We start from the raw sequence: 26,131 nt of genomic DNA, 5'->3' as shown, positions 1-26,131 counted from the left end.
ATCAGCAATTTTTCTTTCAGCAAAAAGGAAGAAACCAGAGCAAATTTCACTTACCACAATCTCAAAAATGACAGTGGAACAATTTAAAAAATGAGGACCTTTCAGAAATACTAGGTTTTAGAAAAAGGGAGATAAGCAACAATTTTCATGGAATATCTACATTTGCTGTTTCTTTTACACCCAGTAAGACATCCATGATGCCATCAAAGTCAAACAACTCTGGCTGATCTAAAAGGCTGAGCAAGTTGGACCTGCCTAGTGTTTAGATAAGAGATCACCAGGAAATACCTACCAGAGCTGTGGACAGTAATGGGAACTTGAAAACACATCCTGGAAGGAGGCAGTAGAAAACTATGCCTGTAAAGAAAGCTATATGGATACGCCCCTAAAGTTGCTGGTTGCTAAGCTTGACATGAAGACTCTTCTCCATGGACCACACGGACTTTAAAGTGGGAAAACATGTAAACATTTGTGCATGCACGCACGCATGACTCTAAAAAAGAAAGACAAACTAAAATGGCTTAAGTTGTATAGTTTTTTTTAATTTTTGGCAATAAATAAAATTATATATTCTGTCAAATTGTGATTTACAGATAGAATTTTATCTCTTGATTTCTTTTTTCAGTGTCACAAGAATTTCAGTTTCCCTTTAAGGATTTTTCCCCTTGAAATAAACTGTATCTGCTAAATCTCAGTAATACAGGAGTGAAAGATGATAAATTCTTTCCAGGCACCAGGTCCAATGTGGTTCTCCTGCCATTTGTCTCTTATTATCCTTTCTCAATAAATCAGCTCCTTCAAAAACCTTAAAATCCCCACCATTGCAAAACCAGCATTGTCCTATACCAGGGATGTCCAAACTTGGCCCCTTGAAGACTCGTGGACTTCAACTCCTAGAATTCCCCAGCCAGCTACTTGCTCATATTTATAGCTCATGCTGGCTGGGGAATTCTGGGAGTTGAAGTCCACCACTCTTTAAGGGGCCAGGTTTGGAGAGCCCTGGCCTATACCATCCCTCCTGATCGATGGATTTGTACTTGAATATTAATCTTGGTAACAGGAGCTAGATTGACAGTTTGGTGGAGTTTTCATTAAGCAATCTACTAAAAAAAGTTGAGATGATTACAGCATCTTAATGACAATGCTCACAAAGAGGTTATAATGAAGATCCAAAAGTGATACCCTGTTCTAATCATACTTAGCTGTAAAGTTAACCCAGAAAAAAGGGTTTTCCGCAATAAGCCATGGTTAAGCATACTATGGCTTAATGTAATGCCTAAATATAAACATGGTTTCCTGACAAAGTACATGTTTTACAAACAGGCAATCTCATGTTAGCACATCCACTTAAAGGGATTTGAGGCAACAAGTTTGGAAATACCACACTCACCAGTGCAAAAGAGACTGAAATGGCTGGACCAATCTGACTTCATATTTGTCACATTCATATCCTGCCTTTCATTCAGAAGCTCAAGGCATCAACTCAACTGAACTTGATCATTGCGTAGAACAAGTTCATACCTGACAGTACAAAGGAAGAAGCAAGAGAATAGCAAACAAGATCCCTAGGATCATTACCCATCAAAAACTGGGAAAACCAAAGAATGATCAATTTTGCCTTTCACATTAATAAAGAATATCTCTGAGAAGAATTATCAAACCAGTTTACCTGTCCCGTATGTAATTCACTTTCAATAAGTATACCTTATATTTATGAAGGGTAGCATTGCATAGAATATTGTTAGGTGGTTAGCAAGTTTTATTTTTATGGAATTGAATTCTCAGAATGGGTATTTTTTAAAACTATAATTGTACAAAAAGTACCCTACAGATTTATAGCTAATTAAAAGTATCAATTACCTCTAACCTATTACGATTTGACCACAATATTTGGTGATAGCTTCCTCTTAAATGACATTATAAAGTAAAAAATAAAATATACAGACACTAATTTTATCATAACTTTTCATCTATGATGTTAAATGAACCCTCCATGGTCTGAGATAGCATATCTCTAATCACCAAATGCTGAGAACAACAAGGAAAAGTACTGTAATGCATTCATGTCCTGTTTATAGAATTTCTGAAGAATCTGGCTGGAAACAAAATGCTGAAACTTTGAATCTAATCCTGCAAAACTGATATTTTATATCTTATTTATAAAAAGGCTATTTGGATAATTTCAACAATTACTCTGATCACAATTAAAACATTAACCAAAATAATTATTTAATTATATTTCCCCGATTTTCTCAAATGAAGTTAATATTAAAACGCTTATTTGTCCATATTTTTCTTTTTCCCAGTGACATACCATATTTTTCTTTTTCCCAGGGAACTATTTGTTCATAAATTCTAAACTAAACATGCTTTTAAATATTTGATTAAAACAACGAAGCTGCACTGAAATGCATTCTTTTAGGCTAAAAATGTAATCTAATCTAAGGAAAAGAATTTGGAATATCATAAAAATATTTCAAACATATTTCAAATAGAAAAAGAATCAATGGCTCTTGGAATAGAACTGTTTTAAAGTTTTGTATTTTATTATTTAAATATTTTAATTTATTTTACACCTACCTAATCCTATTTCATCAATGTCACTGTATATTTAGTGGAAATATTTCTTCTTACCCATTTAATATTTGAAAAAAGAGATTTAAAAGGCACTTCTGACAAAATATTTTTGTGCAAGAGGATTTCTATATCTACTCATAAAAGTAATTGGTGCTCTACATTGCTGGTTCCTTGTAGCTTACTAAGCATATCACATCCAATTCATGTCTATTTTAAAAATCAGAAATAATTTCTATAAGGACACAAATGTACATACATGGATACTCTGACTAATTATACTTTCTCATTGCCAATTATGCTCTGTGCGCATTTTTTTAAAAAATGCAAAAGCGATTTTGCTACAGGACAAATTTAACATTGGCTCTGAAAATATTGGCAGATTAATATACTGTCAAGTGTACTAAAAGGATTCTTGCAAGTTTTTCTATGTAACAGTTTCCAACATTTTGTGTGTTTAACTTTTTCACAATTCATTTACCGCTCTATTCCACGCACATTTTTTCTATGGGATGGGGGTACCAAATGGATGGGCAAGTTACTAGGCAGTTCATATCCCTCCAATTTTATCTTGATGAGATGTTTCGCTAATGCAAACTCCTCTTCGTCCAACATGCCATCGTTATCACAGTCAGCAAGTTTCCAAATTTTCCCCAAGACACTGTTTGGTAGTTTGGAGGTCAGCATATCTTTCTTTGCATTGACCCCAGAGATTCTACCATTGACCGGTGAGAGAGTGTAAAATATTTCATCATATGTGGGTTTATCTTTGGCAACGATCCATTCCTCTTCATCAGCTCCTTCCTTGGCACCTTCCCCATAGCCATGGTCAAATGGTCCCGCTGTGGTGCCATCAAACGCCCCACCTTGAACCTTCTGTGTTGGCATGCTTCGTTCTTCCTGTGTAATCAGAGTCATTAAATAAGCCACTTTATTGGCCAGCATGTTATCGACGGCTTCTATCAGTTTTGGTTTCAGTGAATGGAATTTAGTGAAGTCATAGTTCTCCAATTGTTCCTATGAAATGACAAAAACACATAACAATGACAAGTTGGAATCTTTTCAATAACTCCTTGAAGAAATTATTGATGTTTACCAAGATTGAAAAGGACAAATACAGAATGTTGTAAACAACATTAAACAGTAAACAATATGTTTGGGGAAACAATATTTATCCAGCCTGGACAAACAGGATGAAAATTTAAGTTCATTTATTTCCATCAACAGCAATCAACATAATTAACTGAGCTTCAACTCAACAATTCCTATAGATTATTAGGAACCCAATTATACTTTCAACATTAGGTAACTTCTCTCTAACTTCTTTCAACATTAGGTAACCGCACTAATGCTATTCACGAGTAAGAATCTGCACTTAAAAAGTATAAAATGCATGTAGTGTATACCTTCTGGAATTTTTTCCCCAACCTTTTAACAGCAGTGGCAATAATTTAAATTTTCTTTTGGGTAAATAAGCAAATTATTGCATCCAATCTGTATGCGCTGTGAGGTACACGTGAACAGGAGGGGAAAGGAAATGTTCTTGCTTGGTTCATGTGAACAGGAGGGGAAAGGAAAGGGGCTTACAGTGAAAAGGCAGCAGCATTCCAAGCCATTACCCCACTGTCTCTCCCGCAGGAATGCATTGTTATCAATTTTTTTTCTGAGCCAGATCTAGACTCTTTTGAATTCAATTTTATTTATTGTCTTTTCCTCCCTGATATAAAATTCCTCAATATTCCATTAGACCTGTGTTTTTTTAAGCTTGGTAACTTTAAGAAATATGGACTTTAGCTCCCAGAATTTCCAGCTAGCTTATACATCTGTACTAGAATAAAAAGACTGAAAAAAGTTTCAGGGCATTGGTATCTAGAATTCTCTTTTATCAGCGGGGCTGTAAGAAACAACTGCTATTTTCTTCTGAAGAAAAAGTAATGTGTTGCATTTCAGTGTGTGTTTCTGCTCCATGTATGCTTGTGTAGGAATGCACAGGGAAGACCGGTGGTGGATGCATACATTCCACTCAGGGACACAAGACCAGGAATATTTCAAAAAATATCTAATTGCTATTCCCAAGGGGATGCAGTGGGGAAAAAAACCTTGAATCTTTTTCTCTTGCTCTTCAAACTTTATTGAGTTTTCTCCCTTCTCCAATGAAATAAAAATAATTCAAATGTCCTTCCCCTGAAGTGAATGCAGGAAACTGATGTTTACAGTTGCTACTTTATTTAGCTTAGTGTTGCTTGATGATTTGTAAGACCTGCCCGAAGTTTCAGACTTCTCCTCAGTCTTTTCTGGAAATGCCAGAACAGAATCCAAAAAGCCCCTCTGTTTTACAGTCCATCTTTTCCTTCTTCCCAAGAGGGGCATTACACTTCCAACTGAAGTTTCTAAGTCTGACATGATCACCTATTTATCATAGCAAGGCCTATAAACCAGCGGTGAAATCCTCTGAAGTCTGCTACTGGTTCTGAGTCTGCTACTGAGCACACGCTTTGCGCGCGCCTGCGTGCCTGAGGCGCGCCTGCGTAGCACTAAAAAAGGAACATTTTAAAGCCCTGTGAGTCTGCAAAGGTAAGCAGAACAGCGAGGGGGGAGAATCTGCTGTGCCATGTGATTTAGATTACCTATAAAGCAGGAAATCAGATGATTGTAGCTAATATAAATTGCGCGTCACAGTTGATTATTGCCCAGCTGATCGTCAGAAATATCAGTTTGCCCGAACTGGTAGCATTTTTTACTGTCAGTTCGGGACAACTGGTCCGAATCGGTAGCATTTCACCTCTGCTATAAACCCTGGAATTGAAGCTATTTGTCAGTGCATCCAACAAATCTAAGACTTTAAGTCTTTCTTAAATTAGAGCCAAAACTGTTAAACAGGCAATCAGATACATTAAAAAATTAATATTAATTTTAAATTAGGTATGTTGGCCATCCTGAGTTAAAAGACAAGATACAATCATCATCATCACCTTCCTATGCTTGCTTAAGAATCATAATAGGTATGTATCATTACATTTTTTAACAAGTGGCTTATGTTGCTTTCTCTCGTAAGAGCTCATTTGCTTTACTGCTTCTATCTCCCCTGGCCTGCAAAAACAGTCCCTGGCCTGTTTATCTCCCCTGGCCTGCAAAAACAGTCAATTTTTTTTTTTAAAAAAAAAGCAGTATAGGTAGTTGAGGCAGTAAGGGTAGCACTGAATGCTGAGAAGACCATGAAGGTTTTTCAGTGTAAATATCCCAACCAGAAACACAATCTAACCAGATAAGATTGTTGAAAGCAAATTGCAAAGCTAGATGGGAATAATTCTGTGAGAGGACAGAACTTTTTTTAATAAAGTGTTATCATCATGACCATCATCACTATCTTCTTCTCAAGGTTATAGGAAAAACTCGGTAAGTGGATAAAACTGACAAATCCAGTCTAAACATCTGGCTGACTGTGTGACTAACCTTACTTATTTATCTATGGCCTTGCAAGGGGAGCTCAAAGGCTCATGCAGCTGTGGTGCAGGATTGGTGCCCCTTTTCCTTTTCAACTGATTTTTGCAAACCTCTAAAAACATTTGAGTTTTGAAATTTTAATTCTAAGGTTTTCATTTTTACATACTGTTATATATTCTGACATTTTACTGTATACCACCCAGAGTCCCTCTTTGAGGAAGATGGGCAGTTCACAAATGTGAAAAATAAATATTCTTTTTAATTATAATATATATCCCAAAACAATTGGGAGGAATTAAAACTGAGGCTAGGTGGAGAGATGGAATTATTATCATGTATGCAACTTTGAACAGGTAAATTTTTGTTTGGTAGCATATTTACCTATAATACCAGATACAATACCTGCATTTTCTTGACTTCAGGAAAATCTCCTGGTGAAATCTGATACTCCTGCTGTAGCTGACGATAAATTTCAGGTAATTTGTTGATCAATTCCCTCTTTTTATTTTCTTTTCCAAATACTGAAGGCATTTCCTTTTTCAAATAGCTGATTATGTAAGCATGCACCTAAAAACAGTAATTAGTTTTTAAAAATACATTTATGTATTCATTTATTTACATTTATCAATTAATACATGAAAACACATTTATTTACATGCATCTATGTATATTTCATGTAAATAAATTAAGCATACATGCTCTTCAAAATGGTGGAAGTTGGCTTAACTTCCACCAAAAAAGGGGGGACTGAACCAAGGAAAAGCTTTGGGGATCCCCTAGATGGTAGGAACCCTTTGCCTTCAAATCCCAGAACTCGGGACTGTAGGACAAAAGCTGCATTGTTCTATTGTAGCCAAAAATCAGGAGGACTCTGGTTGCTGTTCTTTTCTTTTTTTCCCCAGATTCACCCATTCTGTTAAAAGGCAGAGGCTTCCAGGAACTGTAGCTCAGTTCTTTGGGTCACTTCATTACTCTGTGCATCTGAACTACAATTCCAGAAACTAAATGCTATATAATAAAATGGGTGAATCTTAAAAGCACCACCTGAGTTTTGAAATTACAAACAGGCCTTTAATCCCTTCATCAGGAAACTATGTGTAAATTAACAGGAAAGAATTGTTAAGGTAACAGAAATAAGTATTTTTCCTTCTCTCTCCCTCTAGCTTCATAATCTTTTTCGATTATTGACAGATAGGAACTCTATCATTATCCTAAACACCTTTTACTGAGATAACCACATTTGGAAACTTCAGCAGGATGTTGAGAATTACAGATTAATCAATGATGTTTGAAATTATAGATTAGGAATATATGTGCTTGTATACGCATATAACCCATTCTCTCTTTTAGCTAATGCCTTATATATTACTTGACAACTACTGGTATGATTCCATGTTTAGACAATGTTTGCAATTTTACAAATGTTACCAGGCAAGGATAGAACTATTAAAAGAAGGCAATAAAGCCAAGAACATCAATCTGAAAAGTATACTGTCAAGTTTCAATAAAGTTTATCTTGTGCCTTTGCCAAACTGGAATGGACTTTCCACTGCATGCTATTTTAAAAGCTTCTTACCCCATTGTGGATGCCCAAGGATTGATACCTGCTGTACTTGGATGTAGATAACCTTGCATATTGATATTGACAGCAATTGCTATTTATAAATGCAACACGTATGCACCAATGCTTTCAAAGAAAATGAATGAAATCATGTTCTAATTTTGAAACAAACAAGATGAAAGAGTTTCCACCTATTCTTAATGGTCAGGAAAATTACAGGAAAATGCCTGCAGCAGTCAGTACAAGTTTAAGGGGCCTTAATAATTATTTAAATAGGAATTGCACAAGCACAGGGTCTGTTCAAAAACCTTTATGAAAGTTATTTGTTTATTTAAAACATTTATGTAGCCGCCCATCTTCTAACCAAATCTGGGAAGCTCCTAATGAAATATATAATTATATATAATCTACATAATTCCCCCTTGTGAGTCTAGAATGTTTCAGTTACGAGAAAGAGTGAAACAGTGACTGGAATAAAAACAGAAGAGTGTATCATAATTAGCAACAGTCACAGCTTCTGTATTTAGAATTATAATGGAAAAAAGTCAAGACCACTAGGCTAAAACTACAACATTCTTTGAATATCATTACAAAGCATAATTAAAATTCCTCTCTATAAAAGGTAAATCTTATTTTTTTTACACCATGGTTTGTAAAACCATTGGAATTTCGCTTTGGGATTTTTTTTTACTTTAAAGGTATTGAAATTTCAGTTCAAATTCCACTTCTGCCTGTCTCCTGCTTGTACCACAATATCCAATATCGTCAAGCAGTTTATACCTGATACTGACAGAAAAACATAACCCCAGATGTAAGTAAACAAGACAAAGAAATTAAAACTGAATTAGAATGCCTATATTTGTATATACAAGTTTCTACATACATGTTTACAATAATTTATACTATTTTTACATAAATTAAATTAATAAATTTTAAATGAATATTAAAATAATTTATATTTTATGTACATCAAATTGATCCAGAAGGTTCACACAAGTCTATTTCCTTCCATTTATACTGCTTCAGGTCCTGCAGTAATAAATGCTCCTGAACAAATCAAAGCAAATGAAAATAAATTAAATAAATTGCTTTATTTGTTTTGCTGCGTGCAAAAAAACTTCCAGCATTTTTTATGTGTGGGAGCATTAAGGTTATTGAGCCATTTTTCTTCACAAAAGACCTAAAGCCCAGAAGCTAAGAAGCAGCACCAGACAGAAGATCCTGCAATCAGGGAAAAGTTTCATAAAATTGGCTTAGAAGCCAAGATGATGTATTCTCAGGCCTTCTTGCCTAATTTTACTGGACGGTTTAGAGAGAGAAACCGATCCACAGTTATCCAAGGTCGATGAATGAGAGGAATGTGGAATGAACTTTCTGAGTCCTGCATAACTGCTGCAACTTAAGATGGGGGGAGAGGGAGAAGAGAAAAAAATTAAAACGCTTTAAATGCTGGCTTCTTGGTTATATTGACCTAGGAAGTTTCCATAGCAGCCTAAGCAATTTGACTTCTTTCCTTAATAAAACAAATAAAAGGGTTTTTGGGTAAGGTTCTATGGTGAACTAAATGTCCTCGAAAGAATGGAAACCGCAATGTGGTTGGTCCTGTTTACTAGATAGTGCATTCTGTCTGGTCCAGTCTTTCCGGACAAAAAAGAAATCATGAGTTTGTCCACTTGCAGAAGGGAGGACACTTGATTTTTATTCTTTCCCTTGCAATTAAGACACTTTCACTTTTGGGTTACAATATTACAATGACAAACACCAGAACAGTGGCAAAAACAGCCCTAAGGGAGGAAAGGACCGCGAGAGCAACTTACAAAGAGCAGATTTCTTGTTTGGCATTTTCTGGCCACAGAGGAATAATCATTTAATTATTTATTGTAATAAAAAAATTCCTTAAAAGTTGTTTTTTTTTAAAAAATGCAGATATTCCTGGGTGCCATTAAAGCCATAATTTTCTAATGGTAGAACAAAAAGGAAAACAGAAAAGGAAATATAAATGTAAATAAAGGTATTTTACGTCAGGAGAAAAATATTTTAAAGAAAGAAAATAATAACACCTCCCAAAATTTCTACCATGGAAGAAAGACAATGGATTCAGTGACCATCAACACTTTAGTATGCTAGATGTCTATCTCTCCCACATGACAAGTTAAACAATAGTCATAATGACATTTCTGTGACTTCATATAGAGGGCCAATTATTGCGCCGCAGATGAAAATGGCAAGTCAGCAAACCAGCCATATCAGTCAGTAGCTATATATTACACCCCATCTTACCTTTGCAAGCCGTGACCTCTTGATCAGATCATTCAGCTTTCTCACTGTTGCTTTTTGTGGAAGATTCTGAATGTCTTGGAACAGATCTTGTGCCTCTGCCTCAAATAATTTTCGGTTCTCTGTGTTTTGCAGGGGCTGGGCCCAAAAAGAACCAATATAAACCCGCAATACCTCTGGAGTATTAATTACTTTGCCCAAGGACCACATGAGTGCACCATATACTCTCATTAACTGCTGGGTGTCCACTTGGTCAGCCTTATTCAACACCACCCGTATCTTGTCATCCTGACCCCGGAATGCCTTGATTGCTTCTGAGAATTCATCAGAAATATCAAGTTTATGGGCATCAAATAAAAGGATGATACGATCAACCCGCTCAGCAAACCACTGCAGGACATGACAGAAGTCGTAACCTGAATAAAAAAGACAATAAATAGGAAAAGGTGATAAAATATGATTTTGCTCACAGTTTTTCAGCATAACTCTTGTGGGATGAAGACATAATTTTGTAATGCTTGAATGGGTAATTTCAAATGCTACACTAGCAGCCAGTTCAGCTTCACTCTGCACTGCAAATAACTTTCATGAAGGAAAGGGTTAGGACTGTTCAAAAGGACTGTTCACAGTTTTATGTTTCAGAACGTGAACCTAAAGCAAATGTTAGTCATAATAAAAATGTAGAATTACACAGGTTGTCAAGAATACGGAGAATACCCACATATACAGTGGATCCCACAATTGTGTATCTAAGTTAGATGATTTTCCTCTATAAGAGACAGAAATCAGAGCTAACTCCAAACCTTACTGAAGGAACATTTAGGAACATGACTGGATAAACTGGGCTTTGTTTGTTCAATGTCTCTTCTATTATTTGAATTATTATTATTTTTTTAAAATAATCCTAAATCTATTCTTTTATTCGGTCTGTGGTAAATGCCTGCTGCCAAAGAAAGAGGGCATATATTTTCATATAAAAAAGAGGAAACTCACCTCTACTGATGCGTTGTTTCTCTCCTGAAAGAATACCAGGGCTATCTATGATGCTGATGCTCTTCAGAACCTGATTGGGTAATTGAGCACACATGAACCTACATGGAAAAGGGAAAACTTTGATTACAGAATACTTGGGAAAAGCCTTTTCCTGTATTTAAACTATAAGTGAGAGACGCCCTCAACCAAAGCATGAAAGGTGGTGGTTCGTTTTGTCCAGTTTCTATATATAAAATGATTCCAACTTTAAGACTCTTGCACATTTGGAGAGCATAAATATGTCTCCCTGTAAGAGAGGAAATTCTACTTAGACCAGGATCCTGCTTTTCATGGAGAAACTGTATGTGAATATGGTGATTCACATGTAGGGCTCTTATCACATCCATATGTCCACCCCTAGTCAACATGCATGATCCTAACTTCCATTCAACAAGTTACATATTCAATGATCCATCTTCTCATCATAAAACAAAAAACACTGCATTATTTTATTGCTGGAGTTTTTTCTTTAAAGTATCCAAAAATATAAATATTGTTTTTATTTCATTCATCTCTCTCTCTCTCTCTCTCTTGCTCTATATACACACACATATATACATACATATACACATACATACATACACACACACACACACACGTATAACATTTTAAAATAAAAAAATAATTTCTGGGATATTTCAGTGTGTAACATTGAGGATAAAGAAGGAAGCCAATCAAATTTATTGTGTACCCTTTGCCTGTCTATCACCATCTTTCTTCAAGAACTCTCTCCATAGAAGGAAGTGGATTAGTAGCTGAGAAGAGGGAAGAGTCCAGATATCTATCAGATACAATTCCCCAAAGGAGATCAAAGTTGTTTCAAACTCTCAACAAATCCAATTGTAGATGCCCCTACCACAATGATAGCTATTGTACATGGAAACTTATTAAAAGATGCATTATTTTATTTTATTTTATTTTATTATTTTCTTTCTTACTTACTCAATTTTATTGACCACCCATCTTACCACTCGGTGGCTTATTGCTATTAACCTCAGATGGATAAATACCGACAGAAGGATAAAGAATCTCTAAATTTTATTTTTCATATCCAGAATTAGTCTTCTCTAACGATTTGCACTGGATTATAACACCAATATTATAGAGTTATTAGCTAGTTTATCTAGGAATGATAGTAACGTTGCTTAATACAATTGGGAAACATTACATTGTAGAAGAATGTATGATAAGAAAAACAGAAGAAACTAAAGGACTGTTCCCATCTTTAAAGAAAAGAAATGTAATTGAAAAATTGCAGGCTACACGTGACTATGGACAGATTCTAAGCCAAATACTATGCAAGATTTATTGATATGCTGGTATAAACTTAAGTGACCTAATTAATAAAAACTATTAAAATGAATAGTGATGGACATATTATGTCTTCCTTCCTAATTATTTTATTTATTTAACAATACTGTTAAGCTATACCAATTCATAACAATATTGTAAACTATGCCATGTAATCTAGATGATGTACAATATATTAAAATATAGTAAAAAGCAGAATAGAATATACTGTATTTTGGATATGACAGCTTTTTTCCATTTGGAATGATTCTTAAGATTTTAAAAATATTTTCTGCAATCTTTTTTTACTAGGCTACAAAAAAGAGCTTTACAAAATCAAATAAGGAATAACGCAATTAAATTTTATTTTAAAGATAATTCATATTGTCCTCCTTGTGCACTTATTGGGTGGCTAAAAAAAGACAAGTTTATAAGACTGTGTCCTTTATACCAATTAAACAATCACACTGTGTTTTACATTTTCTGGATGCCAAGAATGTAGTAGTGACAGGTTTTACATGAAAAACAAGAACTGCAGTTATGTATAGAGATAGCACTGTAATACACTTAAGCTGTTGTGAGTGATTTTGGGCAATAAGAAAAGAGATAAAGCGATTTTTCAGTAGTGTATAAATAAGTTCTTTGGATTCTAAACTAGAATTATTTGTAGCAGTTTGCCTTTTTAAGGCTGCAGAAACATAGCTCACTGCATTATCCCACAATTCTTGTTGGGCTACCAATGAAATATAATAAGCATTTTTTTAAAAAATCTGGGCTGATAAATATTAGGGAACAATATTTTGATTGTGTTACATTAGGACAAAAGCCAATTAAAGTTCTTTTCAGAGGAAAAAAAGTTTTAAGAATGAAAAAACTCACAAAACTAACCTGGCTTTGCTCTCTGGCCTGGGGGGATCACAGAATTGTGTAGAGCCCATAAAATGGCTGTACTGTTCTTGAATGGCTGAGCTTTCCCAGTGATTGCTCTGCGTGGATTTTAATTGATTTTAACATTTGCATACATACAAAAAAATAAAAAACATTAAAATAGCCACACAGATATTATGATGCAAATGTTAAAATCAATTAAATGCGGAGCTTGGTGTGTTAATCACACACACACACACACACACACAGTCATGAATATGAAAAAATTAAATGAAAACAACAACTGGAAAGGGACTTTTTATGTACATTTACAGAACCAAATATATTTTTGTCCCTTCTTCCCTTCCATTTTACTAAAGCCACAGAGGCAGAACAGGGATTTAGTCTCTTTAAGTTCAAGGCAAGAAAAACTGGAAGAATTGAACCTGAACACCAGAATACTGATGAAGCAAGGCAAAGAAGAATTTACCAGTTTTTTATTCTTTTTACGAGAGCAGAATTGGAGCTTGTGGATTTTGGAGAGTGTGGCGAAGAGTGGCTCTAATTTTAGGAATGAGAATTATGTGAAAAACCACCTTATATAAATCTGTAGCTCACACAGTGCTTTATTCCTTCAGTAGCTGTTTTGGGTTGTTTTTTTTTCAAAAAAAGTTTGCTTTTGATAAAAAGTTATCGAAGTATTTCCATGAGTGAAAATATGGACTTGAACCTGGATTTCTCCAATCCTAATCCAATAGCTTTTTGTCCCTTTAAAAAGGCTAAAAAAACCTCTTTCAAAATATGCAGATTATATCCTACAACCTGAAAAACACTACTATATCTAAGTCTGCCTCCTAACTTCTTGCTTTTTTATAGTTTAGCTCCCCTTATATGAATCTTGAAGATGGTAAAAAAAATGGCATAAAATTCCATTATTCTAAGTTATCATTAATTTTATTAGCTTTTGCTTAAAATGTTACTGGTCTACATTTGTTACACAATTATATATAGCTATTTATATGAGCCTATAAAACAGGAATTTATGACTCTTTTTGAAATGTCTGTATCTATATATGTCATGCTGGTTGGAAGACAGAGACTAGAAATGGCACACAGAAGTTTGGTTATTCAGCAGCACAAAATGTTATTAGATTATATGCATAAATTAGTGCACAGCCTTTCCTTACCTATTCAAGAATGCATTTCCAAAACGGCTGAGTTTGCGGAATGGCTTTTTGGGATCCACCACAAGAGCATTTCCTGGAGTGCTCCCTTCAGTATCTCCATACATGACAGCAATAAAAGAATCTGTAGTTGGTTCGGGGCCAATTCGCATCCCTGGAAAATCTTGCTCCAACAGGTACCTAATTTCAATGCAAAATATAATAAAACAATATTAAAAACAAACTGAGAACAAAGCATTAAGGTCTATTCTTCTAAGGAAAAGCTAGGATATAAATAAATGAACCTACCCTGAATTATAGATTTCCACAAACCCTAAATTTAAAGGCTTTTCTGCTAAATTAGTAGTCAGATTAATGACTTTGTATCTGACTTTTTTCATTTTTATCTGCATCACCAAATTCATCATCAGTGTCTCTTCCCTTTCCTGTTCACCTAAATAATAAGCGAACTCCTAATGTCTTACATCCTTTTCCACTTTTTATTTGAAATAAATAGACAGGGGAGGAAATGTTTTTAACCACAGCATTCAATTTGTTTCTGAATACTGTAGACCAGGGAACAAATGACTTTTATCCTTATTAATGCATAAAATAAATACTCAAATGTTCAGGTTTATGAATTAGGTTTCCTACCTGTATAGCTGCTTTCTTGGCTTCATAAAATAAGACCAAGTGACCATGTGTGGCAAATTGTGTCAGTGCAAGAAAATAAAGACTATAAAATGATTGCTTCGCAGATCTTTTCCCAAATGCTTATTACTTTAAGAGATTACATAAATACCAGTCTTTTAACAGCTGTAATAAAAACTAAAATACTCTAATTCTGATAAGTCAAGCAGCATTATTTCCGTTTTCCCTCAATCTTGTGTAATTCACATGACAGCAATTTCCTCCCTATCCACCTCCCAGAGACAATTACATAGAAGTATGCTATTATCTTTTTTCCTGCTGTAGCCACAGTGGAAACAAAGCCAGAATAAGAGATACTGAACAGATAATTATGTATGGCATTCTTTTTCAGTACTGAGATCATGCATTCCTATAGTTCTCAACCAGCATTTGAAGAAGTCCAGGCTGGGAAAATCTATTCTATTATATATTTCCAAGAAAATGAATAGTTACAGATTCTATATGTATGTTAAGGTACATTATACAGATAAGTCAGGTTTTTTTAAAAAAAATAATTTCATGTCAAACCCATTCTATGCTGACACCTTGAGTGGGACTTACATCTTCATCTACTTCAACACATGGAAACCATAGCTGGGGTGCCTTTATACATCTTTGACTAGTATACTAATTTCATTCTTTTCTAACCAGAAGGATGTGACTCATGTCCTCGTTATCTCCACACTAGATTATTGCAAATGTGCCATATTTGGGGTTGCTCTTGAAAACTACTGCAGATGTAGACTGCAAGCTGATGGGTGCTAACTCATTTGGCAATCTAACACCTATTTTGCAGTGTTGCATTGGTTTCCAACAGACTTCTAAGTTTTATTTATTTACTGTATTTGTATGCTGGTTCATTCCTAAGAACCTTAGATATTTAATCATCAAGATCAATGTAGACTAAAAAGCAACTCATTGAAAAATAAATCCACTCTTAATGTAAAAGAAATTGACATGAAAACAACAAATAGAAAACATACAAAATCATTGAATCATTCGGCTCACAAAATCAAAGCCACTCTCTCTTGGATTGATTATTATAAAGGCTAATTTAAGATCCTGTACTTTCTTTTGAAGAAGTGTATGCCGGTTTTCTTACTTCAGGAATTGGCTCTTGTTCATCTTGTAATTTATTAAGATACTGAGAGCCCTATTTCACATATTATATCTAGTATGATATATCTAGTATGGTGCAGTACATCCTATACTTATGCCCTTGATTTTATTACTCAAATGCAGAGAACATAGGGGGAGGCTGTCCATTACCATAGCCAAATATCTCTTAAATTAAACTGTTGTCACTACAGTAATTTAGACAGTTATGCAAAGTACATAAATTGATGCACATGAAATAAGAATATAGTAATGCAACTACACTAATGATATAAGCTGACATAAATAGCATACATATTTAAATTGCCTGGGACATTTGCAAACGACAGAGTTTTTTTCTTTGTTTCAGCATGACTCCCAAGAGTAATATTTTGTCCATTACATTCAAATCTATTGAATGAAGGACCAGAGAATCAGGATTTTATTGTAGCCCAAACATCATCACAAATAAATTGACTAAGCTATAGTGTTTTCATATAGTCATGAAACAAAATAAACAATGAAAGAAAAACCAAGCTGATGACATGAATATGAAGAAGAAAAAACTGAAAAGAGACTAGAGGAAAAGGGAAGAGGAGAAAGCTAGCACAACAGGCATCAGAAAGCAATGAAAATGTGAACATAATTTTTACACAAAGAACTTTTTTAGCACCAGTTGTGTTTGTGATTCAGACTGACTTTATTTGTATTTTGTTATTGGTTGTTTTACTAGTTACTGACTCAATCTTTTAAAGCATAAGCAACATAAATCACAGACCTGTTTTCAACACACCCATATTAGAGAGCAATATAGCATAAAAGTTTCATAACACGAATTAAAATAAATATTGTTTCAGTAAGAAAATGCTTCACTTGCTTAAATAGATTGTCTTATAGGATTACCATTCCATTCCAGCAATTGTTCAGACCTTCAGACCCAAAGCAAACAGAGACTATAAGGGATAAACGAACTGCTCCATGAAGAGTTTCATGCATGGAACAGTTGATTTAGTAGCCTTTAAATATACTTGTTTCAAATATTTTGGTCTGTATATCGAACAACACTGGGCGCTTCTGTTTTAAGTCGGGACTGAAATGCCATTCTTGCTGACAGAAGTGGTTATGAAAGAAGTAAAAGTGGAAGAAAGAAAAACCCTGAAGGGTTTTGAAATGCTGTTCTTGCAGACAGTAGTAGTTATGAAGGATGTTAACAGTGGAAGAAAGTCAAACCTGAGGGGTTTTGCTGATGGTATGTGTACATACTGGTGGTACCAGCTTTGCTCTACTCAACCCTAAAGTCATTCCCAAATCTCTCCGGATTTTTTTCTGCCCAAACACAGAACAACAAAAGTATCCCTAGTTTTGTTTCTGTTGAACTGCAGCTGATTTAGAATAGTCAGCCAGAAGTTCTGGAATGCAATGGTTCATTTTGAATGTGAAATAAAGTATTCTGCCTCTTCCATGCACACCCTTTCATTAGAACTTTGCTCAGTTACAAAGCTGACTATTTTTGTTGTATAAGCATGAAAAGAGAGCGGATGTTTGCTGAAGAATAAGAATCCTGTTTCAAGTAAAATTTGTGACATGAGGCTTAGAAGGAAGTCTCATCTTAATAAAAACAGGAAGACAAGCAATCATAGCAGAAATACAGTAAATGGGAGTCATTAAGGGTACATATGTATATAGTCTTAATTGCCTTCTCAGCCAAGAAGACTAATACGTGTATTGATATACAACTATAAAAAAGATAGCTAACACCCTAGAAGATAGGCTTAAGATCCAGATGGATCTTGACAGACTTGAACACTGGGCCTTATCTAACAAAATGAAATTCAATGTAGAGAAAAGTAAAGTCTTACACTTAGGTAAGAAAAACCAAAAGCACACATATAAACTGGGGGAAACCAGGCTTAATAGCAATGATTGTGAGAGGGATCTTGGAATCTTAATGGACAATCAGCTAAATATGAGCCAGCAGTGTGCAGCAGCAGCTAAAAAAGCCAATGCAATCCTAAATTGCATTACCAGTGGGATGCAATCAATATCAAGCGAGGTACTAATAAAGCCCTAGTAAATCCACACCTAAAGTACTGCATCCAGTTTTGGTCATCACACTATAAAAAAGATGTTGAGACTCTAGAAAAAGTACAGAGAATGATTAGGGGACTGGAGACTAAAACATATGAAAAACGGTTACATGAACTGGGCATGGCAAGTCTAGTGAAGAGAAGGACCAGGGAAGACATGATAGCAATGTTCCAATATTTGAGGGGCTGCCACAGAGAGGAGAGACTGTTTTCCAAAGCACCTGAAGGCCAAACATGGAATAATGGATGGAAACTGACTAAGAGAGATTCAACCTAGAAATGAGGAGGAACTTTTTGACAGTGAGAACAATCAACCAATGGAACAGATTGCCTTTGGAAATTGTGGGAGCTTCATCATTTGAGACTTTCAAGAAAAGATTGGACTGCCATTTGTCAGAAATGGTAGAGTCTCCTGCTTGAGCGGGGGGAGGGAGAGTTTGGACTAGATGACCTATAAGGACCCTTCCAACTCTGTTAATCTGATTGATAATGTGGCCAACAGATGAAATGATGTATACTAATGGGCCAACCTAATAATCTTTCTCCATTTCATGAAAATATTTGTGACACGGAGAAATTCACTGCTATTAACCTTTCTAAAGAAAACAGTCTATACAATTCTGTTAGGATCAAGCAATCTGCACTGATACAACTGGGAAAAATGTATCAATATATACAATTATTATGAAAAGACAAAGTCTTAGCTCACCAACTCAATCAAAATGAAATACACATTGGGTTAACTATTAAAGAACATTTAATAATTTATATCGTATAAAATATACAATAAAGCACTGCGTCTCACATTCCTTACCTCCTTTTTCATCTTTCTTTCATAGTTTTGTCTATGGATAATATTCTAATGCAGTGGTAAGCTCCTTATGAAAAAAACTATCTCCCTATTCTTCATTTGAGGCATACTGGAAACTATTAATGAATGAACTTTTTGAACAATTGGCTATTATAGACCTTCCTGGATGTTTATCCACCCCTCTTTCAACCTGTTTCTGACATATTTTTCGTATTCAGGATTTAAAACTGAACAATCTGTACAACTGGATAATCCATTCTATATGATATTAAGTATAACATTTTTTTGATGAGGCTTGTTTAGGACATGAGTCACTGAATTTTGGTGGTCTAGTAAAGTGACAAGTTCCAAGAATTGATGGCAAAATCCAGGTGCTCAAACCATCACTTCTTCCTGCTCATTTCTGCAAGATTTCACTTCATGTTCTATACATAAAGGAATCGAAAAAGATTATTTGATGTTTGGAACAAAACATTACATTTACTTCCCCTTTCACAAGAAAAGGTAACATTTTTTAAAAATTATTCTCAACAATTAGTCATTAATTGAATGCAGACTAACAAATAGAAGCTCAGTTATGCAAAATCCACAATTGGATCCACAATTCTGGTCAAGAAACAGGCTTCATTCTATTATGGCTAAGATTTTACTAAATGTAGGTTAATGGATTATTTCTGCTTGACATAAATCTTTTCCATAATACTAACAAATCTTTATCATATGTGAAGATTTACATATGAGGACATATATGGGGTCCCCCCAAGCAACTTGCTCAGACTGAAGACATTACTTGGATAAGCAGCAAAACATTTCAAACTAAAAAAGAAAACAAGTCCAGATGCTATGACACAGACAACTCTACCTGGATGACTGAGTCTTCACTGACAAATATTCACCATGTTTTGCTGGTTTGTCAACTCTTATATTTTTTGGAACATGCCATCCTACTTGGTAATTACCCAAATTTTGAGAGGGGTGGAAAATTATTATTATTATTTATTGCCTCCTTCTCCTAGCTATCACATTTCTATCTAAATTCAAGAAACATACCTGGACAATATTGCATGTTCAATGGGGTTCAAAATGTTAACTAGTATAATATAGCTGCAAATCTGCTTACAAATATATTTAGAAATGATGTATCCATTGACTGCCAATTTATTTATAGACATGTCAAAAATGCTATTTTTCAGTTTCAAAGCCTTATCATTTACAGCTATAATAGGTAAAATGTAATATTTTCGTGGTAAGCTATATGCATAGTTCTGAATTCATCCTTTCCTCAAAACGGTAACATACCAAAAACACATAAATCAAGCAGAAATGATTAAAAGGTGGCACAATATATTTAATTTGTGCATCACAAATAGATGAGTAGGTTAGAAGACTGGGAAAATCATACTGAGCATACAAAGCACTTGTGAGTAGGAGAATAAAGAGATAACTAGCACTATTGGATAGAGGATTTTAATAGAATGAAGGAACTGATAAGCTGAAATAGAAAATTGTCTCAGGCTGTTGTGAGAAACTGATATAGATAGCTTTCTCTGGCAATCAAATAAATTTGTCTTACATCAAAGATACTCTAGAGTTGGAAAGTACTTATAAGAAAGAGATTGCTAAACAATAGTGATTTGGAAGGCGATTGAAGTCATGTACAGAGAGAATCGCAAAAGGAAGTTCTGAGGGCAAAGTGACCTGTACTGCAAATAATCTAAGTAGCAGGGATACTGTAAAAAGTAAAAGTGTGAGGCAAAGTCAACAACTAGAAAAATCAATCGTTGGATGTGTTCAACCAAGAAGATACATTAAGCATGAGCACCTCTAAACATCAGCCTCTCCTTTGAAACAGCTACACTTAAGAGAGACCACTTAACAATATGTTTGAGTGTATGCAGTACATGAGTCCTTGGTTAACAACAATTTGTTCAGGGACCATTCAAAGTTATGACAATGAAAAACAAGGAGACGAATGGCCAGTCCTCAAAAATTGCAGCCTTATCAGCTTCCTTCTCTCTCAGTTCCAGCAGTGCCAAATTATCTAATTCTGTTTCCAGTTTATAATTTCTATTTTACTCTCCATAATATCTACTTAATATGTTTTACATCTCTAGATACTTGACTTATAGAGATTTCCATCTTCTCAACTTTTTCATCTCCTCTTTCCAAAAAAAAAATTTGTAAGTTTTTCATTCTTTTTCCAAAAGCTATCAATTTAGTATCAAATGATTTAGTCAATGTAGTATCAATTGATTCAGAACTTATTGCTGAATTTCTGAAACATTTTCTGAAGCAAATTTGGTGTAATTCCTCTTTCTACAGGTTACCCTATCTTTTTTGCCGTTTTTATTACTTTTCTGGTGGTTACCGTTGTAATATTCCAATCCAAAAGTGAAAGCGTTTCAATTGCAAACAAAAGAATAAAAGGCAAGGTACCCCCTTTTTTCCTATTTTGTCTTCTTGTGCCCTTAATACTGATGTCTCAAATGGCATTTGGTATTCTAATATTTACATTAAAAAGTTATCATTAGTTTTTAGAGAACTTCTTAAATAAAATTTATTCTTCATTTTGAAAATGACTAGGTGGAAGAATAAAATATATTTAGCAGAAAACCCGAAACACACACACTGACAGAATCAATTTTGCAATCTGAAATTAGGAAAATCAGTATTGTCTCACAATTTGAATACATCTGAAATTAATTCAGATTTAGACTGTTGAGCTTTTTTTTTCTTTTTAAAGCACACAATTCTGTGAAAAACTATAACATGAAACTTCAACCACAGACTTTTTAAAACTGCATGAGATGATTCCTATAACACCGACTGCAGAAGAAACCAGAGCCTTCAGTTCAGTCAACATCAGTCTCACTGCTCTTTAGACTTAAGCCAGTTCACCTTCCAACAGTATCTGTAAATCCAAATATAAGCAAGTGGCAGTATTTATTTCCAAAGAAAAAAGAATGGCTCTTTAGGCAATTTAAATTCTACCAGACTAGCTCTGCTAAATATTTACTTCACTAACTGCTGATGAAATGAATGTGTCAATTTGGGAGTTAACAAACTCTTCTTATCTTGAAGTTAAGTATAGAACTTGCTAGGCTTTCTACGGGATATAAAACTAGTAGAAAGAAAAAGGAAGGAAAGCATTTAAAAGCAGAAGCATTCTAACAGGACTTCAATTCCTATAAAACCCATACTATCTGGAACATGAAGTTCAAAGGTCATGGGAGACCACCATGCTGAAAACTACTGTATTTAGTATCAGTCCTTTAAACGAGGAGACACAATCAGAGGAAGACAAATGACTGTAATGAGTATTAATCACAGGAAAAGGAAGCACTAAAGTCATACAGATAACATAGAAAAGGTAAAAACTGCTCCCCTGAGGCGTTGATATCACAATTACTAGAAATCCCAAAGGTGCTTTTCCAAAAGGCAACTGGAGATTCTCTTCTCCAGCTCTTTTGGAAAAGTTCCTTTGGGACAACCATCATTTGGATGACTGAGAATCTCCATAGACAATTGTTAGAAATCTGGGATTAAAGCCCAAGTGTCTGAAGAAGCCATTCATGAAATATTTGATTATATATATAAAGACATAACGACACATAAAGAATTGTGGTGCTAAATTATTTTCCTAAACTTTAATTTAATTTGTAATTTAATATTGAGCTTTTGTGCTCTAGAGCCTGGAATTTAAGCAGAGATTATTTTACAGAAAAGTTTTCTTCTTGATGTTAAGAAATTGATTCAGAATATGAGTTGTTTTTGGAGTTTGTATATTTTTAAAAAATGAAAAGATGAAGCAATGTTTCCACACAGGCTAAATTTAATGACCACCTAAAGGACTGTATTAATTCCATATTGATACAAATGGATATCTTGTGGAGCTTTCTTCTTTATATTATATTTATAGCTAAATTTTAATCAGTATTATATATGTAAGGTATTTTCAATTACATACCTACATTGTTGTTTGTGTGAAACATAGCTTCCTTTCCAATTATTTATATTTCATTATGTGGATGAGATAATTGAACAATTCTCTGTGGAAGTTATTAGCAATGGCAAATTAAATATTGAAAAAAGCAAATTGAAGGTGGCCTGTAAGAAATACTATCTGTAATTATACATTGGGAGGTTTACATATATGTGCATGCAATATTGCCAAAATGACAGATAATAAAACTCTAGATTCCCTTAAGGCCTAGCTTTAACTCTTTAAAAGGAGAGCATTAAAAGATTTTAACTTAAGGCTACTTGGAAAGATAATTAAGAGTAAAAAGCAATTAAAAATAATACTCAGCTATCTTGAGACATGGATCCAGATGGAAATGTATAGTAGAAATAATGTTGATGTTTAGAGCAATGTGACACTAAAAAAGTCATATCTGACAATACATTCTCAATAAGGCTGAAAATGGAAAATCATCACATTTGACATACCTCTATATGTACGACATTACTAATATCTTGTGCTACCAAAAATTCTTACCCTGAAACTTATCTTAAATTTATATTGCCAAACATTTACCAGATATAGTCTACATAGCAGGTTGCAAAGCCTGGCCTCCAGATAGCATATAATGTTCAAGGTTACAGAGTTTTTTGGGTTTTGATTTCCTTATTTTTAACTTTTATTATGCATGAAGTAATATAGTAACCATTTCTTTAAAATGTACACTTTTCTGTCATATGCCACATATCATTTTCTTCATTCAGCTATGGGAAAGATGCACATTCAATTTATAAAACATTACAAATACTAGTAGATCATCTAGATAAATGGCCCTAGACAGAAACACTACCATAACAATCTAATCCTCTTCAAGTTAAATGCCTCCAAAGGGCATTTCCATTCACAAAGGGTGGTCTGGTGTGGCACAAAGCCATAATAGGATTTGCAAATCACATTTTACAGTTGAGAATGTCATGTAAAGCAGCAGTCACCAACTGGTGGTCCATGAGAAAATTTTGGTGGTCCACAGAAATATTATTTGCATTTTTTATATTGCACTAAATACTATTTATCTTTTTAAAATATTCATATTAGTGGTTTTCAGGATTTAAAATTATGAATTTAGTGGTCCCTGAGATCCGAAAGGGTGGTGACCCCTGATGTAAAGGCACCCACAGTTAAGGAAACTGTAGTCAAACAAGCCTGGCTTACTGCATTACATGATGTCACAGGGGAACACTTTGTTTATTCTTTTGATAATGTTCATACCTGACCCCCTAAAAGCTATTACTGATACATTTTGATATTTGAATCCATCATCTTCTTGGCCTAGTCATGGTGTTTAATTAATATCGCTGTTGGGATTGGGCAAGTGTAAGTCAAATAAAAAACTTGGTAGGTGTTGGACCATATACGTCATAGACATGATTTTCAGCTTAGCAAAGGAAGATAAACATTGCGGGTAGACCCACCACCTCCTCCCGGCCCAAATCCCACCAGGTGAGGAGGGAAGAGAGGTGCGGCAGAGAGCTTAGTCTTGGGCTATCTCGAGTGTTACCGGCGGCTATTTGCGCCTGGAAACAGCAGGAAGGTAACTCCCTGGCGCGGGCTGACGCGCCATAAGCGCTCCAAGAGGAAGCCGCGAGCTCGTTTTGATTTGTTCCCCCCCCCCTTACCTGATAAAAGTGGTCTTCCCGGTGCTGTACTGACCCACGAGGAGCACCATGGGCTTGTTGTCGAAGTCTGCATCCTCCAGGGCGGGCGAGTGGAACTCGTGGAAGCGATAATGCTCCTCCAGCGGAAGCAGCTTCTTCGCGTAAAGCTCTTTCAAGCCGCCGGTCACCGTTTCCACCACGTCCTCGTTTTCGCCGGGCTTTTGGCGCCCGCTTTGCTTCAACCAACTGAACATGCCGATGGGTCGCTACTGGCGGCCGGTCCCCCAGCCGCTCGCTCCCTCGCTCCTGTTCACGCCTGGGCTGCCACCAAGACTGAAAGGCCGAGCCGGCAAGCGGTGAACCCCGCCCTTCCTGGTTCGCTCTGCGGCGGCCTAGCTGAAGGGGAGGGACGTCCCGGGGCGGAGGCTGGAAGCGCCACGGCGCTTTGCTCCGTCTCTCTCTCTAGCTCTCTTTCTCCTCTCTCCCTCCCTCCAGGAAAGCGGATCCGACGGCGACTTAATAAACCATGAATTTTATAGCATATCAGGTGATAGGAGCATTGAGGTTATGGTTCGGTAGGACTTGAAACCAGGAAATTAGGTGAATTGAATTAAACCGTATGGTTAATTTATTAGGCATCCAAGTGGAAGAAGGGCGCGCTCTCCTTCCCAAAAAATAGGATCGGCTACATCAGCTTTTTCCGGACTATCCGGGTATACCGGGAGGGGGAAGGTCAATCGGTAGCTTTGCTGCTTCTGCTCAATGACCCGCGAAAGGGCGACCAGAGGTTCTCTGGAAGTGCCAGCCCATCGTGTCACATTTAGTAGAGGCGGAGGATCTTTGGTTAAAGGGTTTGATCCCTTTGGTTGTATTCAATTTGTATGATTATTTCATGCTTATAGTTATATATATTGTTGTGTTTGACAAAATAAATAAAAAAATAAAATAAAAAAGGAATATCAAGTACTCGTTTGAAACCCAGCTGTGACTGTCTGAAAGTCTTGGGGAGTGTCGGTCTGAGAAAGGGCGGAGTAAACCAACCTCTTGAAGGGTATCAAGATTGCCATCAATCCAAGTGGGGATTAGTTGGCGAATAATGTTACCTTTCAAAGTCTCCCCTGAGTTTTGCGAAGTTTTCAAGAATCAAGAGGGAAAGGAGAGCTGAACTAAAATGGAATAAAAAGTACTTCCTGTGATCCTCAATAATCCAGGGTGGTTGTTTTTTTTTTAATTATGAGGCTCAATAAAGGAGTTTCCTGCCAAACTCCATTATGGTGTAAGGATAGATAATTTAGAATACTCCACTTTGGTTAATAGCTAATTTTCAGTTACTGGCAGTTATGGCATGTAAAGAGAACCTGGTTTTGAAATTTGCCATGGCTTCAATAATTATTAAACTATTATTCATGTCTCTTGTCAATTCTGCGTGCATGCCTATGTTTCTGTAATTCACAGACCTATTTGTAACTAATTTTTGTTAACTTTAATGTATATTTTTCTGTAACTTTTTTGTGTGACACTGGGCCTGTAGTTAGTTTATAGGTGAATATATCACATGGCTAATCTATATCATGGGTGTCAAACTCGCGATGTCATGTCGTTACATGACGTATCATGACTTTCT

The 26,131-nt window shown here is 35.4% G+C and overlaps 1 protein-coding gene across 1 annotated transcript; it reads right to left on the bottom strand.

The window, feature by feature from the left end:
* Positions 1-527: 527 nt before the first annotated feature.
* On the bottom strand, positions 528-24,901 carry EHD4 (EH domain containing 4). Its single transcript, XM_058162025.1, has 6 exons — positions 24,529-24,901; positions 14,233-14,409; positions 10,850-10,947; positions 9,860-10,272; positions 6,421-6,585; positions 528-3,591 (listed from the first exon to the last, which is right to left on the bottom strand). Exons 1-6 carry the CDS (start codon positions 24,759-24,761, stop codon positions 3,052-3,054), a joined length of 1,626 nt encoding a protein of 541 aa, XP_058018008.1. The 5' UTR covers positions 24,762-24,901; the 3' UTR covers positions 528-3,051.
* Positions 24,902-26,131: the final 1,230 nt, after the last annotated feature.

Source organism: Ahaetulla prasina, chromosome 1, assembly GCF_028640845.1.
Source record: "Ahaetulla prasina isolate Xishuangbanna chromosome 1, ASM2864084v1, whole genome shotgun sequence".
Lineage (NCBI taxonomy): Eukaryota > Metazoa > Chordata > Lepidosauria > Squamata > Colubridae > Ahaetulla > Ahaetulla prasina.
This window is presented reverse-complemented; position numbering and strand designations above follow the sequence as displayed.

Bases quoted from the DNA above. Each gene is read 5' to 3' on its own strand.
- EHD4 (XM_058162025.1), bottom strand. From the start codon at position 24,761: ATGTTCAGTTGGTTGAAGCAAAGCGGGCGCCAAAAGCCCGGCGAAAAC. The intron at 6,586-9,859 runs GTAAGATGGGGT...TACTGTTTTTAG, and splicing joins AGAGGTCACGGCTTGCAAAG to GTGCATGCTTACATAATCAG. The intron at 3,592-6,420 runs GTATTGTATCTG...GTCATTTCATAG, and splicing joins CTGAAGTCAAGAAAATGCAG to GAACAATTGGAGAACTATGA.